The sequence below is a fragment of the Bombus affinis genome, chromosome 11 (genome assembly GCF_024516045.1).
Source record: "Bombus affinis isolate iyBomAffi1 chromosome 11, iyBomAffi1.2, whole genome shotgun sequence".
Taxonomy (NCBI): Eukaryota; Metazoa; Arthropoda; class Insecta; order Hymenoptera; family Apidae; genus Bombus; species Bombus affinis.
Genome location: NC_066354.1, coordinates 5,978,171 through 5,995,622, shown reverse-complemented (window position 1 = coordinate 5,995,622; position 17,452 = coordinate 5,978,171). Strand labels below are relative to the sequence as shown.

The 17,452-nt window shown below is 35.5% G+C and overlaps 4 protein-coding genes across 8 annotated transcripts; 1 reads left to right on the top strand and 3 right to left on the bottom strand.

The window, feature by feature from the left end:
- Nucleotides 1–438: 438 nt before the first annotated feature.
- On the top strand, nucleotides 439–2,062 carry LOC126921763 (JNK1/MAPK8-associated membrane protein). The gene is made up of 4 exons (XM_050733619.1): nucleotides 439–1,339; nucleotides 1,423–1,592; nucleotides 1,661–1,737; nucleotides 1,829–2,062. The coding sequence occupies exons 1-4, from the start codon at nucleotides 867–869 to the stop codon at nucleotides 2,042–2,044; spliced, it is 936 nt and encodes a 311-aa protein (XP_050589576.1). The 5' UTR covers nucleotides 439–866; the 3' UTR covers nucleotides 2,045–2,062.
- A 66-nt stretch (nucleotides 2,063–2,128) lies between these two features.
- On the bottom strand, nucleotides 2,129–5,740 carry LOC126921735 (neutral and basic amino acid transport protein rBAT). The gene is made up of 9 exons (XM_050733549.1): nucleotides 5,356–5,740; nucleotides 4,541–4,919; nucleotides 4,215–4,459; nucleotides 4,016–4,141; nucleotides 3,699–3,925; nucleotides 3,430–3,613; nucleotides 3,143–3,369; nucleotides 2,459–2,608; nucleotides 2,129–2,334 (listed from the first exon to the last, which is right to left on the bottom strand). The coding sequence occupies exons 1-9, from the start codon at nucleotides 5,578–5,580 to the stop codon at nucleotides 2,259–2,261; spliced, it is 1,839 nt and encodes a 612-aa protein (XP_050589506.1). The 5' UTR covers nucleotides 5,581–5,740; the 3' UTR covers nucleotides 2,129–2,258.
- Nucleotides 5,741–6,120: 380 nt separating this feature from the next.
- On the bottom strand, nucleotides 6,121–7,571 carry LOC126921782 (uncharacterized). Its single transcript, XM_050733652.1, has 3 exons — nucleotides 7,178–7,571; nucleotides 6,734–6,912; nucleotides 6,121–6,644 (listed from the first exon to the last, which is right to left on the bottom strand). The coding sequence occupies exons 1-3, from the start codon at nucleotides 7,467–7,469 to the stop codon at nucleotides 6,642–6,644; spliced, it is 474 nt and encodes a 157-aa protein (XP_050589609.1). The 5' UTR covers nucleotides 7,470–7,571; the 3' UTR covers nucleotides 6,121–6,641.
- Nucleotides 7,572–8,181: 610 nt separating this feature from the next.
- LOC126921728 (maltase A3-like) lies at nucleotides 8,182–14,933 on the bottom strand. Of its 5 annotated transcripts, none has more exons than XM_050733532.1 (10): nucleotides 14,803–14,933; nucleotides 11,598–11,911; nucleotides 10,476–10,655; nucleotides 10,244–10,401; nucleotides 10,041–10,175; nucleotides 9,749–9,954; nucleotides 9,473–9,668; nucleotides 8,937–9,391; nucleotides 8,607–8,747; nucleotides 8,182–8,526 (listed from the first exon to the last, which is right to left on the bottom strand). In XM_050733532.1, the coding sequence occupies exons 1-10, from the start codon at nucleotides 14,916–14,918 to the stop codon at nucleotides 8,292–8,294; spliced, it is 2,136 nt and encodes a 711-aa protein (XP_050589489.1). In that variant the 5' UTR covers nucleotides 14,919–14,933; the 3' UTR covers nucleotides 8,182–8,291. The 5 variants fall into 5 exon arrangements, with proteins under 5 accessions (XP_050589489.1, XP_050589492.1, XP_050589490.1 ...); XM_050733535.1 differs by lacking the exon at nucleotides 14,803–14,933 and adding an exon at nucleotides 14,172–14,328; XM_050733533.1 differs by lacking the exon at nucleotides 14,803–14,933 and adding an exon at nucleotides 12,834–13,327.
- Nucleotides 14,934–17,452: the final 2,519 nt, after the last annotated feature.

Below are 17,452 nucleotides of genomic sequence, written 5' to 3'. Positions count from 1 at the left end.
CTAGATCGCGCCACTTTACGAATCTTTACCGTTTTCCCATTGCGCCATTGCTTTTCCGCTAGAAACATTTCAATTTGTATTTAAACAGTCGTATCATTAAAATTGTTTTAAACTTTCGATTAAACGTTATACGTATTTTTATTTAATGTTCTTTTACTGCTGTTTATCGTTAATGTAGCATATCTTTTAGTCAATTGTTTTCGTTTCTATGAACTTGCCTTAATAAAACCTGTTAAAGCTATAATACATCTACATTACGTAGTTGGTACTTTTATATAGTAAAAGTAATATAGAAAATGAAAACTGATAAAAGCTTATGAATTTATTCTTAAAATTCTCTAATATGATGCATTATATATTATGCAATGTTAATATCTATATATCTATATCTATATATATATATATAACTTATATATAACTTTTATAGCTTTTAGAATGCATGCTTTCATTTTCTGAAATCATCTTTCTGTGTTGACATAAAATCATTTTTATATTCTTTGTATCATATTCCTTGATATATATTGTATTAGATATATGTATAGATACACATGATATTACCGATCTACCGTCAAATGACGTTCCATACCTAACGATAGTTTACAAACTTTATTATTAAGAAACGCCATTACGTTATAAAAACGAAGTTCTTCCATAAACAGCGTATTTGTTATTCAGAATAACATAAATCGAAATCAATAACATTATTACAAAATTATGTTATTATACCGTATGGATTGTAGTTCGAGTTCTTGAAATTTAACCTTAAAATGTTCATAAAACGCGTTTATTGATGTACATTTTAAAATTTGAAAAAGGTGATAAATATTATAAATATTTATAAATATTGCTTTCATATCTATTTCTTCATGTGCTCGATACCAAAGGCAAATGCTTTAAATTCCTTTACTCGATGTCCTGGATTATATTGTGGAAGGGAATTACTGCCTGATGGCAACTGGAGTGACTGTGGTGCATGTCCCCGAGGGTTCAGGGCAAACGCCACTTCGATATGTGTTTCTTGCGAAGACGAACCAATGCTCTATGATTGGTTCTATTTAGGATTTGTGGCACTATTGGTATTATTATTACATTGGGTTTGCATTGATATAATATCTATGAGACGTACTATACCAAAAAAAGTGTTTGCGTTACATTTGTCTGCTCTAGTAGAAGTTGTTTCTGCATCTGTGATTACTTTACAAGTAACCGATCCTGTAGGTAGTTTTGCAATTAGATCATGTAGAATTACAAAACTCTCAGACTGGTACACATTGTTTCACAATCCTAGCCCAAATTATGAAGAAACTCTGCACTGTACACAGGAAGCTGTTTATCCATTGTTAGTAATTACATAATTATTCCATTTAATTATTCAATTTAGCTCTTTTTGTCTGAAAAATTAATTAATTATTCAATCCTTAGGTACACAATGGTGTTCATTTTTTATGCTTTAGGAACAGCTATAATGTTAATAATAAGGCCAATTATAGCCAAGAAATTTTTACCAAAGAAAGGAAAATTTACAATTTATGCTGCTCTTTATTTCTATCCCATTTTAGCTTTATTACATGCAGTTGGCGGTGGTATAATATGTAAGTGAAGCAATGTACATTGTAAGGATAATACCTTTCCCATATTTTATTAACTCTTATTTTTACAGATTATTCATTCCCATATATAACTATAACACTGTCTATACTATTTAACGCAGCACATTTTTCATTTAAATTAAATCAGGTAATGGTCTCTGTATATTGTTCATATTTGCGTATGTTTAAATACTAAATATGTTTTATAAATGTTTCATGAAACTCTACCTTTTTTTCAGTCAATGAAAGCATTGTTGTTGAGCTGTGTATCAGATATAAAAAATGTAATAATTATTTTAAGTCATTGGATGTTATATGGATATGGTTTAGTAGCTGCTGCAACTTTCCGAGATCTCGGCATTCATCCAGCATTGATTGCTTTAGTTCCTTTACCTGCATTGTTTTATATTATTACTGTAAGATTCACAGATCCGCATAAACTTCATTTAGAATAAATACAATTATAAAACTTATTATTAACATAATTATAATAAGTCGTTCCTTTATAAACAATAACTAATTGATTGTAGAATACTATGTTTTCAATGAATCACACTTAATTATATTTTTCACAAAAGCAGTACATAATTACTTATAATAAATGCCATTACATAAAGATTATAAACAAGAGATTGTTATCGATCACTTGTAGACTTTTTTCTCTCGCAGCTAATTTTGTGGAACAAACGTCAAAACAACTGTACTCTTGCCCGATATGGGAACTTTGTTAGAAGGTAGTTTTGTTCTGCAAAAAAATAAACTTCATAAAAAACGGTTGTTTATCACAATATTATGAAAGAAATTGTTGATGTTCTATGAAAAACAAATAAAAATAAATTAAGTAATTGATAATAGTGAAATAACGTTACTTTATTGTGTCGCTGTCTTGCGCGTAATTAGGACTGTGCGCGACCATATTAACTTCGTCAGAAATCTGTGGTATTGTAGAAAAATCCACTATTGTAGGTTCTTCTGCTGATTGATACGCTACTAAGTATCCTGGATTGCCACTCTTTAACCTAGACATTTATTCAGTTTTAATATTCTTTTAATGAAAAACAAGAAAGAAAAATTGATTCAATTTTTGACAATGATAATTAAATTAATATTTTATATTATCAATTATTAACTGGTGGTTAGTCAATATTGCTATTATTTACAATTAATTTTACAAAACGCAAGCCTCATGCAATATGTTAGTAAGACGACTCACCAGTTCCTGCGTTGCATAGAAGGAAGCGTGGAACAGGGCAAATTGATCTTTGGTTAGTAAATTATACAGTACAATTTGTGTCAATAGTGTGAGGTGTATGAGTTATTTGGGGTTTAAGTGTAGCATCAAAGGATAATTGAAATGATTTATAGCAATTGTGAATTAAGTTGATTGAACTTTCTTTGATATAGATTAATACTGCAATTACTGTTTTATTCTTCAAGGGTTCTATACCATCCATTAATTTTCTGATACTATCCTCTTTTGTTTTAAGATTATACTTAATGTGTAAATGGATAAACATACAATACTGAAATAAGTAAAAATACTATTACACTACCTTGTATAAACAAATACGCTTCCATTGACAGTCTTAAACATTGTTTCTCCATGAAGGAACGTTAAGCTTTTTCGCGCTTTACATAAAGTTGCAAAGGCGTCTTTTGCAGACAAAGTATCATTCAATTTTAATACAGGTGTTCCAGGTAAAAGTAATGTCATAAGTGCTAAACTGTCTGCTATATCTGCAGGCATTCTCTCTCTCAAACTGAGGTTTCTACCATTAATCTGGAATGTAATATGATAATATAATATATATTTTAGAATATACATCTTGTAGAGACTTACATCCCAAGCAGGCCAGGAAGTGAAATTAAGCCAGTGGGAAAAGCCACGTTGTAAAGTCGTGGCATCTATATTACTATCTGCAGTTGTAAGAAATTGTGAATTTTGTGGAAGATCAATCAGCCTCTTTTTTTCATTATAAACTTGTAGAATGTCAGTTCCAATATCATCTTGGAGGGCAAAGAACCTGGACAAACATTTTGTTATGGAACTTTGCTTGAAAGAAAGACTGAATATACATGCTACTACTATAATTATTAAAGATAATTAACCCTTTATTGTGTGTTTCATTATGAACTCTTTCTTGCCATTTTGCCAGAACAACACCATTTTCTGGCCGATCTCTTGTATAAGCATGTACTAATGAATCATAGTTTTCTGCTTCAGTAGGTATAGTGCTCCTAAATTCATCATGAAGATCTGGATCCACAGTTAAATATTGAGTATTAGCTAAACGGAATCCACTGATCCCTAATTTTAACCAATGACTTAAAATATCCTGAACATTAAAAATTAAGTATTATTGAATTTATTTTTTACATTTATTTTTTAATCAGCATATAAGAGAAGCAATGACAAAATAACTTACTGAAAATTCTGTAACTACTACTGGATTATTGTAATTTAATTCAGGTTGTGTTGTTTTGAAATGATGAAGGTAATACTGTTCTCTTTGTTCGTTCCATTCCCATGCTGATCCTCCATATACACTTAGCTAAAAAAATTCGTATTATAGAAATACTACAAAGATACAAGGCAATTTTAACTTGAAAAAAGATATAACTAACCCAATTATTAGGTGGAGTACGTTTACCATCGGTAGTTATTTTTGCATCTGCCCAAACGTAGTAAGATGAGAATGGTTCTTCTTTCTCTACGGAGCGTTTGAACCATGGATGTTCGGTTGATGTATGACTTGGATCTAATTCTAAAATGATATATTGTTCTCTGCTTTTGGCAGCTTTTACAAGAGCCTCCAGATCGCTTGTAGTTCCTAATTCTGGTTTAATGTTTTTGAAGTCTTCTGTTCCCCCTATGATTTAAAATGCAATATATTAATATCTGTTGCCATACTAGAGTAAAGGACTACCTGTAAGAGCTGTTGGATATGTACCTGTTGAACTTTCTTTAACCATGGAAGCTAGAGAAATTGTATCTATATTTTGTGTTTTTAAAATATCTAACAAAGATTCCATGTCTTTCAAATCATGAGTGCTTGTTTCAACAGGATCTAATTGTACAATAGCACTCTTCTCCCACCATTTTTTGGATTTTGGTGCTGCACATTTTGGTGCCATTATCACAATAGCTGCAGCACCAGCTAACATGGTAACCCAAAGTAACCAGAAAGCAATGAATAAAAACCATCTTACTTTAACCCAGAATGGGTCATTAGCAAATTTCATGAGTTCCTCTTTTCCCATTCCAGAAAGAGTTGGCTTAGCTGTCTCAATATCGATCTTGGTATCTCCATTTTCAGAAATAAATTTTACCTATTCAAAATAAGCGTATGTTACATATAAAATCAAAAGACATTTAATGCACATATTTCTCTTGAATTATTTCCACAGGTAATTCCATGATCTATTTTTCCTCTTCGTGATGGTATGATGCAATAGTAAAAGATTCTTACTTTCGAATAACAAATGTAATACAATGTCCGAAAAATATAGAATACGTAAAAACATGTGATAATAAAACTTGAAAATCATTCGAAAGCAGATCAATTGACTTTTATTATCGAACAAAGAAAACTTTCAATCAAGATAAAAATAGTAATTAGCTATTAATTATATTTGAATAAAATAGAATAATAAAACAATAATAGCGATGAAAAGGAGATAGATATTTTTAAGTACGAATAGAGGTATCTTTTATTGATCGTATAAAGATTAAACGTGACTTCCAAAAATGTGCTCGTTAACATACCTCGGTTGTATCTTTCATAGGAGAGATTTTACTCTCGTCTTTAAGCATCTTTTCGTGAACCCCATCGTCGGTATCGTTCTCATTGCTTGGTTTTCCCATATTTTCGATTTTATCTTGTACACTTCCGTCCTCGTCCGACAACGCCTTGTATGTGGCGACAACTGCCGTTTCTTTCGCGTCCCCGTTAGCTTCGATATTATCTAAATTCAACCTCCCACTCTCCATTATTACTATCACACAATACCAAGGACGTTAAACGATCTTATGTGGCGGGGATGTGTGAAAATTCTTCTCTACTTAATGAATTTTCAATGGTTTTTCGACTCCGTAAGGTTCAAGAATGACTGGAGAGACACCTTCTACCCCACAGAGATATGTAGTTGGTTCTTACTCTCTTTTTGTCCCTGCTAGTATTTACTTATACTACCACAAGCATGAGGTATAAAGTAAAAACAGGGACGACCTTCGTCCCTCAAAATTACCATGACTTTACTAAGTATTTTAGAACAATACTTGAGATTTATAATATGTTTTACAAATTAAAGAATATCCATAATTTTCTAATGTACTAAACAAATATCCTTTATTTAGATTGTAATACTTCGGTGGAGATTTATGTTTATGCACCGTACTAAAAAATGTTAGTAAATTATAAGAAAATTAAACAGAAAAATTTGATTAAAAATTAAGACATATCTTCAAAAAACTTATGATTAAAAAAATATTATTTTGTAGATAAAGTTACTAAAGAATTTTAATTAAAAGTTAGTTTGCATAGGGTTCTTTACTGCCATAATCCAGAACTGATTTAATTCTCCCCTTTCGATCAGACGTTTCAACGACGAATAGAATACTTTGGTTGAAAAATAGCGCGAAAGATATTTTGTTGATTATTTACACCTTTTGTATAACAAACAAATTTATTGGTTATTTTAATATTACAATCGAAAAATATTTAGAAAATACTTTCAGATGTAAATAATATATAAAGTTTTCTATATATTCATACATAAGAATGATAAATAGTACTGTATACATGATCTTCTTAACATTTCTCATATTTAATATTTAAGGGTTTTAGAAGTACTTTGATCTGTATCCTTCTGCTCAACAGTAGCTTTGTTAACGTAGGCAAGGCATTAAACGATTATCTTATATCTTGCTGATAGAACGAAAAAATATACTATCTTTATGGACACATCGATTTTTTATTTATTGACTTATTCAGTAACATCCGATTGGAAATCCTGAACACCTTGTTCGTATTATATTGGTGTCTGGAAAATTTACTGAAACAAAGAGGGATTAAGGTGGTTACATAATTTGAGATACCGATTCTAGGGTGAACAAAATTCATAATTTTTGTTCAAATACTTACTGTATCTGTTATATTTATAGTAGCATCGTAGCATGGTTTCCATGCAAAACAGCAGTGAAATAGAATAGATAAAATAATCATTACTATCAACAATGCCCATAAAAACCAAAATATACACAAACGAATATTCATAGACACTGGATCGATTCGGTAGTATCTAAAATTATCGCTTGCTGATCCTAAAAAATAGTCTTTTTATATGCCTTTTAATAATATTTTTGTAATTCTATAAATTTCAATTGTAATTTAACGTTTCTAAATTCGATATTTTAATTTACAAACTTCCGGTCTTGAAATTCATGTTGCATATAGCATACGGATGCGCGAGCACATGCCTTATGATTGGTTCAATTTAAATTTCAGATTTTGTACGAATATTGCTCGTTGTCATTTTACAATTAGTTTACGTGTATATTTTCCATTTCGTGAATAGTGATGTCAAACCTGTGTCTTGTAATCTTTCTTTAGATCCACCGAATTGTACAGCCTCGTACACCGATGCACCGCAGGAAAGGTGAGTAGTAGCTGCTGATTCCATTGTTATAAATTCCTTCTGATCCGCTTCGTACTCTTCACTATCCCAAAAACCAACTAACGGATTTCTCGCATCATTACTTTTTCCGCTGCACGTTCGTTTGCTTTCCGATATGATAGGAATATTTATGTTTACACAAGTGGGGCGCAATTTGGGCTGACCGTTAACGATCGATGTTATAAAACAACGATTCTGTGACATTCTGTTCCCGATAAATATAGACACAACGAGATAACAATTGAATGGTGAAATTTCTTTTGCCGCCCCTATTATTGTTTGCCTTTCGTTCTTATCTTACGGGAGATACGTTAGACTTGATTTAACATATTTGCGTCCGTTCGAAGCCCTGTCGCCCTGATTAACAGGGAACCGGTACATATTGATAAACTGAGTCACAGATATATATATCTAAATATATCCAACTAATTATAAACGCACTGTTTGTGGCCACGAATTTAATAAACGATATATTTTCTCTGTTTACAAGGCAACGAATTGTTTGACAATTTCTTATATTTCTTATATGTATTTTGCCTTACTTCACACTCGTTTCTTCACACACATTTACGTATTGTAAACAATGATGATATTAAATTCATGCCGTTGCTATAATTATACTAGCAAGAGTACGGTTCTACTCATGATTTTAGTACAGATACAACTGGCTTCTAAATGAGACATTCACTTGGGACCATTGCTTAGCTTATTATGAGTCATTCAACACATTCATTACTTCATGAATGTATTTGGACAGTGGGAGTATTTGTGTTGTCATTAATATAAATTATAGCAGCACTTCATAACCATAATGTTAACATCTGAGGACAATGCCTCTATTGACAAAAATAGACTTCCTATTTATAGGATATACTTATATACTAATTCATGTAAAGCAGGGTGAATTGAACATACATTTGCTATTACTTTAGACAAAACCTCTTATTAATATAGGAACGTTTAAGTACTAATTATAATCGCTTTATACAAGTTCATAACTAAAATTTTTATTCTACAAAATTTGGATCAATGAAACGTTAAAATATTCAATAACACTACTGTGATGCTTATACTTCCTATTAACCATGTTACTGAGGAGGAAATAAGGGCAGAATTTTTCTCTGTTGTGCATTCAGGAGTCGAAGGAGTGGTACCAGATCCTCCGGGTTCTGTAGATGATTCACAATTGCATATATCCTCAGCTTTCAGGACAAATGCTGCATTTGCCGTGAGTATAACATTTTGTGCCGAAATATTTGACCTAAAAAATGGAATTAAATATTCCGAGTTATCTTTGGGCATTCGGCAGTTAATCCCTTTTGATATAAGACATACGCTTACGTAATGTTAACTGCATTACTGGATGCGATAATAATTTCTACCGGATCTTTTAAGTTCGGATACACCGACGTTAGATTAACTGTTTCTTGTCGTAGACCCAAGTTAATAACAACGATATATGTAGGATTATTTGCTAAAGATCTAATAAAAAATAATATTAGATACTTATTGAATATGTAATGTAATGTATTAGATATAATATACATATAAAAATAAATAAATATATATATATATATAATATACACAAATATATATATTTATTTATTTTTGATATTCTATAATTTTTATAATTTTGAATATTATATATATGTATATCATTGTGTTACAAACCTTTTAAAGACAAACACGCGGTCATTGTTTAAGGTTGCAAATTCATAATCTCCATGAGTGAATACTTTATCTTTTCTAAGAGTAGCAAGTGATTTATACGTCTTCAAATTGCTCTGTGAACTTTTTAGCTGTGCTTTGACGTTTCTTTCTGTATAATCTGGATGAACAGGAAGATATGTAATTTTATTAAGTGAAAATCCCGCTGATGTACTAGAGTCCCATTGCATTGGTGTTCTTGCAGGATCTCTGGAATAGTTTCCAAATATTTCCTTTGACCTCGAACAACCCATAGGGTCGATTGTTTCATTCCATGACATCTTCCTGTCCAGCATTCCAATTTCTTCTCCATAGTAAGTATATGCTTGACCAGGTAACAATAGACTAAGCATATGAAGTCCATCGACGCGATTCAATCCAATTCTTGAGGCTGCTCTTGAAGTATCATGATTGGAAAGCTAGAATTAGAAGAACAGATGTATTTACTTAAATTTTAGGCAAACAATGGGAGATGATCGTAGCAATATATGTGCTCTTACCACCCAATTTGTGTCTGCTTTATTTGGAAGTTTCTTAAACCAGTCTTCCAGAACATTTTTAATGTGTTCAGCAGTGCTTGTATTCTGAACAGAAGTAATAAACCGGAAATTAAAGGGTGGAATTCCATTGTGCGTAGCATTACCATAAAGCGATATCAACATTTCATCAGAGTCATAAGACTCTGCAATTAATAATCTGTGAATTAACAGTTGCAATATTTTAATATAAATACTATGGAATAAGTTAAGTCAAATTTGTAATATCTCTATACATACTTTGAAGGAGCATTATTCTCTTTTACCCAATTATCAATATATGAACGAAACTTGTATACAAGATCTATGCTCTCTGGCAGACCAGATGTATAGGTTCCATTCCCTACAACAGGCTCGTCTTTTAAATCCTTATCTTCATAAAGATACGACACTGCACCAATTCGAAAACCATCAACTTTTCTTTTCAGCCAAAAGTTGAACACATCCTGAAATACGTAAATAAGGTTTTAAGCATATATTAACTCCTTATTGAATTACAAAATACAATATTATCATAATGCAAATACTTTACCAATAATTCTTGTATCACATTTTTATTTCTCAAATTGAGGTCAGGTTGAGATTTGTGAAATTTATGATAATACCATTGCTGCCTTGTATCGTGCCATGTCCACGCTGATCCCTCTTTGTCATTGTAGGTGCTTATCTAAATCAAAAGAGAGCATTAGTAGGCATTTGTCAAAATTGTTTCAAGGATTATGAATAATTATTTACCCAGTTATTAGGTGGTATCTTGTTGCCATTTTGATCTTTGGAACCGTTTGCCCAAATGTAGTAATCACTGTATTGCTTATTATTTTGACTTGATTGCAGAAACCATTTATGTTGATCGCTTGAATGATTTGGTACTATGTCCAAAATGACCTTTAGGTCTGGAATGGTTTATGTCACTCAAAAAACTGATACATATTCAATGAAAAAAATGTCACTAATTACTGACACATACCACGTTTATGTGCTTGTTGTATGAACTCATCAAAGACCTGGAGATTACCAAACAGTGGATTTATCTCGGTATAATCAGAAATATCGTATCCAGAATCTTTCAGTGGTGACGAGTAGATAGGATTTAGCCAAATTGTGTCGATTCCAAGCTCTTGTAAATAATCCAGCCGGTTGGTTATACCTATGTAACATTTGATATTTATTTCATTAACTATGAATTAAAAATATGAATTAAAAATTAGAGATATGATATTAAAGTTAAATATTTCTAACATATCGTGTTCAAAATTTAGATAAATATTTTCACCACGTGTTTTTTATTTACGTATATTCCGTAGAAAGATGTTGTTAAAGTCACCTCATTGTGTTTCCCATAAATTCAGCGCGATCAATCAATTGAAAAATTATTCCCATCTAGCGATAAATTGATTCTGCGTTATCAATGGCACACGGGAGATCTGAAGTAACTTCGGTTGGTACCTTGACCAACAAGCGATAAACGAGCTCAGCCATAACACAACTCCGAACGCGAAGCTAATTTTTCACTCGTTTAGCATTTACGATACGCTGCCAATAGTTTTAAAAATAGATTTACGAGGCCATGAATTTTCACGACCATTGTACAGGCCTTATATTACATTTATCTAAATTTTCATTTTTACATGCGCAACTCTTTTTGTATAAGTTAAACGATAGCGAACATTCGTATAGAAGCTGCCTCGTTTATAACTCAAAGCGCAAAATTTTCAAACGCAATATCCCACTGTGGATGACTGTTATTTTCACTACAGATTTCGATAACGATACTACGAAATTATTATCTTTTACTTTCGTTACATGTACCCACTATCGAACACGACACTTTTCGGTTTATCGAATTTACGATTTATTTCGTATTTACGATATCCGCGAAACTACACATTTATGCAAGTTCATATTTTTACCAACAAAACTAGCCATAGTTTCGTTTTATTAAATATTACAACGAGTATTCTACGTTCCATAATATTTTATACACACTTTCCCGTGTTTCGTGCATCTCCGATATGCGTAAATGCTCGGGATGTAGAAACCACAACGATCAAACACACCTGTAGATTCCAATTTCCGGTTCATAACGTACCCTGCAAGTCACCCTCGCCATCTCCATCGCTATCCTGAAATCCTCTCGGCCAGATTTGATAGACCAAAGCGGTTTCCCACCATTGTTTGTCCAGCAACTGGGAGCTTGTCGATCCCACGGCCAGCAGCCCGAAAACCAACAGTAGAATTCCACGGAATTGATGCATTTCGTCAATCGATGTACAAAACTCGACTCTAGATCCGCGATTTCGTCCTGCTATATATATTTTTGGCAGAAACCAGGTTATCGCTTTATCTGCCGCTATCACGATGATTCCGGTGTCCTTATCGCGCTTATTCCTTGCCCCGTATATACTGAAAACGCGTCATTGTTTATGTTAAGAATAGAGAATAGAGATGTTCCTTTAATTCCTGTCGCTGCTCGTGGCGGATCACCGATCGCGATAGTAGTCTTTGTTTGAGCAAAGAAAGAGGAAAATCTAGTACCGATTATATCGAGAAAAGGGGTGTAAATCGTAAATTGTGTCGGGCATAACAAGATAAATATTAGGATATTTGGCGTGTCTAGACAAGATATGATATTTAATACAAAGCCAATGTATTTCTCCCCGCTTTCTTTATTGGGTCATCTCGTAAGCAAAGAGTAAGAGTTAGGCATTAAAATTGAAAATGTGGGAACGTCACTTGTTTAAGATAGCAGCGATCGTTTGGTAAAAGTAGGGCAACACGTTCGTCTTAAAAAGCTTCGCTTTAACAAGCCAAACCGTATTGAAACTAGCGAATGGTACTCTTGTTTATTATTTTTCTCGCGCTCGTGATTTTAAACGTTTTTCACGGCATCTGCGATTATTATTCCTGATCAGAGATTTAATCAAGCGAACTCGCAGCCAGCCGAAGCTGCATCGTCTTCACCGTAGCAAATTCATACAACGAAATATATTTTCTGCAACAATTTTATCTGCCTCAGGTATTTTCCTAAACGTCGCAACTTCCGTATTTTATACGTGGAAATTTCCTATGCAAACATCAGTTTCCAACACCTGACGTAATGGCGGTGTGGAACCCGATCGACCGATGTCCTAAACATTTTTAACGAGAGTTTAAACGATCAGATAAATCGATCAGCATCGATCGCTTCGCGGATAATGGGACGAAGATCACACGGAAGAAGTACGATAGGTGTATTTATTTGTTAATCTTCGAATTTTTACGTCAGTCTGCGTTTAAAAGATATCTCGATACACGACTTACCTTGTCGATAAGGAAACCGACTTACCTTCTAAATATTCTAAATATTGTTGCTGGATATATTAAGATGTATAAGCTCGGAAGATACGTTACTTTTCAATAATAAACGATCCATCGTGCGCTAGAAATGCAAATCAATCGATCGCTCACCGACAGCCTGAAATATCTCACGTTCCTCGTATTCCACTTTTCTTTCTTCTCTGTTTGCTTTAGCGCGCACCACGTCCGCTCGAAATCGTACCTTTGGCGTAACTAAATTTCATCGGTTGGCGCTTAATTAAAATTCCGCCTGCGACACGTGAAAACACGACGCGGCGCTGTTTTAATTCGCTCGTGGTAACATAAAGAGGCGAGGCGATGGCGTTTTCGCCATACGAAAAATCTACCACCTCCTTTCCCTGCTCGTATTTCAACGAGAGCCACCTGCTCTAACGACGCGATTCTCGCCTCGCGGTAATTCATTCTCGCGGTTAACCCGTTTGGCTGCGCTCGAACGGATCTCTCGAACGTTCACCTGACCAACCCTACCTCGGAATGCCTTATTGCGTCGCGTAACTCATCGCCTAAGCCTCTTACGAACCCCAATTTCGTATCACGTAGCTATGGATGATTTATTCGTCTCGTTTTATACGCACCAGTTATTGTAAATTGGAAGATAATCGATGCCATCCGAAATACCCTCTATAATTCGCTTGAGAGCACGCTATTGGTTAAGCTACTAGGGTAGGCGAACGTTTGAATGTTATTTATCGTGCCAACGCGAATTATTGGAACACGCTGCAACAAGCAATCGATAACGGGGTAAGTTCGATTATCCGATGCTTCTCGCGATCGTTCTATCGTATTGGAGCTAATTGGAAGATCGCGATGTTCGCTATTTCTTACACGCAGCTACACAGGCTTTCGTTTCTTAATGTTTTTAATCTTGTTAACGTTGCTCGTCGTAACCCTTTGCACTCCTACGTTGAGTGTGACCCTTCAGTTCCACGTTTCTTTTTTCTTTGTGAAACGTACGAAAGGAAACCAGGATTGCATCCTGGAAATTGTTTCGGGATATATCCCACACTTAAAAATTAGAAAATACAGCAATAGTAATAAAACTGGTATTTATGTGAATTTCTTTCGTCCTTTGTTTATTTAAATCGTCTTATTTTTTAGTTATAGCAAATTTTAAATTAAATACTTAAAAACGTTGAGAGCTGCCGGTAACGAAATTGAGATAAAATTCAGAGTGCAAAGGGTTAAAAGACTTGCACGCATCGAACTCGATAGGTCGTTTACAATTTCAATCACGTCGCGCTAAAATTCTTCACGTTAGTGTAAAATAAAGCGTCAGTAAAATCGGAAAATTATCAAAAAAACGTACTTATCGTGCTTTTTCCTCGGAACCAGTCGTTAGTCACATCGTACAACTCATCCGTCTCTGGTCATCGCGTAGCTGTTACGAATCGACGAAACGATGTTATCACAGGTAGGATAATAAATTTGTATAAATCGTAAAGTTTGTTCGTACTGTCGCAGTTACGCACCTTGTGCCGAGTTTCCCGATATTTTACATGTATTGTATTCGGTTATCGATTGCCAATGGTATTCGATTGCACGTTGCAGCTCGTGGACCAACAGCGGACCAGCTTTTGGGTAATCAGGCAGCGGTGTAATTCGAGAAACGATGGAAAATTGTGTTCTCGACGGAGAACACAGTGACAAGACCATCCTCTGTTCCCATTCAGATCTGTCCGTCTCTCGACTGTTCGTGTATAGCGCGGTATCGTTTGTTTCTCGACGTCGGAAAGAGAGAAAACTAACTGTATGCAATTTGCATAGTGCCAGATAAGCCAGCAGTCGATCGAATTCTTTTCTTTGCTTTTCACGTATACGCCCACAGGCGGACGAATAAATTCTTGCTCGATGAAACCAGCGAAGGACAGATTAATTCTTATTCGCAAGCCCGTCTCTTCTACTTGCAACTACTTTTTTAACTCGTGCAAATTTCTTACTTTGTCCAATATTTCCAGAGAACAGGAAGAACGTCTGGCGTTCGAATGTTTGCACGGGCTGAACGAATTATTGTGACTTTGGAATGCGAGGAATTTCGACAGCCAAGGACGGTCATTCCGGTCGTTGAATCTATTGCGGATTTTGTCAATGCCACCTAATGACAAAATCAGCAATCACTTAGTTGCCAACACAATACTTCCAATATCGTTTCGATATATAATTCGAAATCGATTAAGTCTACAAAGAAAAGAAAAACGAGCGGGAACGTTACGATAGTTGAGAGAATCGAAATGCGTCTTTCCAAGCAGATAATTCGTTTCTTCAATAATACTAATCGCGCATCTATACAATTAAAAATCAAAAAACTCGCGAAAAGTGGGAATTGATTTGGCTTCTCAGAGGCTCGTATTTCCTTTGAATGTTTCTTTTACCTCGGACTGTACAAACCGATATACTCCGTTAAAACGGGCATAATTCTTCGGTTCAATTTAATCGGTTAAAAAATCGAGGAAGGATTCCGAAAGACTTACGACGTTGACAAAATATTTAACTGTGATTCAGCGAGATGGAAAAGTTCCCCGAAAGGTTTCGTTGTATAATTCGCGAAATCAGTTTCCTTTATGCACGTGTAATACATTCGTCGCGTGTCTCGCGTCTCGAGCACGTTCTTCCGGGGAAATGAAGTTTGCCAATTACCTGGATTCTGGCTTTCAGGGAACGGTGATCGAGAAGCCTGAGCAAAGCAACTAAATTATTTCGATACGGAATATCGCGTGGTTCGTCACAGCGACAGAGAATGCACGACGAAAACAGCTAATCGCGAGTAATTGCGTTATTAAATTTATTTTAGGGATTAATTCGCCTTCTATCAAAGTATTTCAAGCGCGAAACATCGTTATCTGCTTTCTTGGTTTCTCGGGCTGACATCAGGCGATATCTTTGAGTCGCCTCTAATTAAAAAAGGCAATTGCTCGCGGTTTATTTACGTTTAGACGTAGCCGCTGCTTTCATCGAACTCGGTCGAGTATTTACGCGGCGGCGGAAAAATGAAGGAATTTCAAAATGAAACGCGTCGTTCCGAAGGACGGAAGTGAATTACGGGAAATTGAATGGTCACGGAGGCAGGCGCTCTACCTAAATTATCCTCGTTATCAGTGGTGAACGCTATTAACGAACGCATTATTCCGACGAACGTAATGAAAGCCGATCAAGTATTCGTACACATCGGCGAAACTTGTTAAGCGATGAAAATTAATTTTCATGGCGATGGCTGCTCGCGATGAAAACTCGGCGCGACTTTTCGCCCGAACGAACGTTTACAGTTCGCCTTCGATCGAGAAGAACCGGGCCGCGGCTTTTTGCCGCAATCGAATGCATCGAAACGCAGAGCAGAGCAGGAAAATAGATTGGTTTTTGGTTCTCTCGGCGGAATTTATTCGTCTGGATTTTCCATGTCTCGTAAAACTCACCGATGAAATGGCAAAGATAACGTCGAACCGGTGTTCAAGGAATGCTGTGGAACACGCGTTAGTCGTATTAGCCGCGAATAATTCAACGCGTCACGTTCGCTTATCTCTTTATTTATTCATAACAAGTCATCGAAAAACATATCACAAACGCGTTGCACAATTTTCAGGGAATTCTTTGTAAAGAAAGAAACGAGAGCGGTGTATTCTCCGGCCGAAAATGAGATCGAACATCGCGATATCTGGCGCGGTATTCGTGCAACACAGGAAACTACTTAACGATAAAACGAGCAAGTTCTCGGAGCGCGCCTCGTTACCGCCGCGCCACGCCATCGAGACCCCTTGTTATTTATCGCATAGACCATTTCGCGGCCATAATAGGTGAACCGTGTCAGTCTCGCGTCGACACCTCTAAAACCACCCTACATATTATATCGGCGAGGATTCAGCAGCGAGTAAGACCCATTGTTCCCGGAGACACAATAGGACCATTTCCAAGCCAATCAAGCATTTCTGCAAAACAATTAGTACTTTCGCGTTTGCACAACAGCCGGTTAATTTGTAAGCCGCGATGTACACGCCGCGATTATCGATTAATCCTTTTCACGGACGATCCTTCTCTTTTCTCCACCCTTTCCCGCTTTTTTCCCCCCTCTTTTTCCTTCCCCTCTCGCATTTTTCTCCGCCACGACAGCCGGAAGTCGTTTCAACGACGGAGCAGAAAATTTTCTCTTCTCCATTTGTTCCGAAACGATGGAACATTCTTGACGGAACGGCGTTCGTTTTAAGACAGTAATAACGCTTTTTCGTCGACTTGGCCGAATTTCGCGAATGGCGAACGAGTAAAACGGATGGCGATGTAAACGACGTGGGAGGGTAAGGTGGTCGTAAGACAGAGTGATAAACGGCGACGAAAGGTCTTAAGTTTACGAACCATTACGATCCATTAAAGTTTCACGGCGATCAGACTCCGGCATGAAAATTATTAAACAGTATTAGGCCACGTCGTTCCTGGAACGGGTCACTTAGCGGTGTCCGTAAACGTTCATTAAAGTTCAAGGTGTCGGTTAATGATTCAACGAATCCATCGGTCGGTCGGTGGGTTAGCGCAGGGGTTGGCGCGCTCGGTCGATTCGTTGCGAAAGTTTCTCACGGTTTATCGAGGCTCTGGGATTATTCGTGA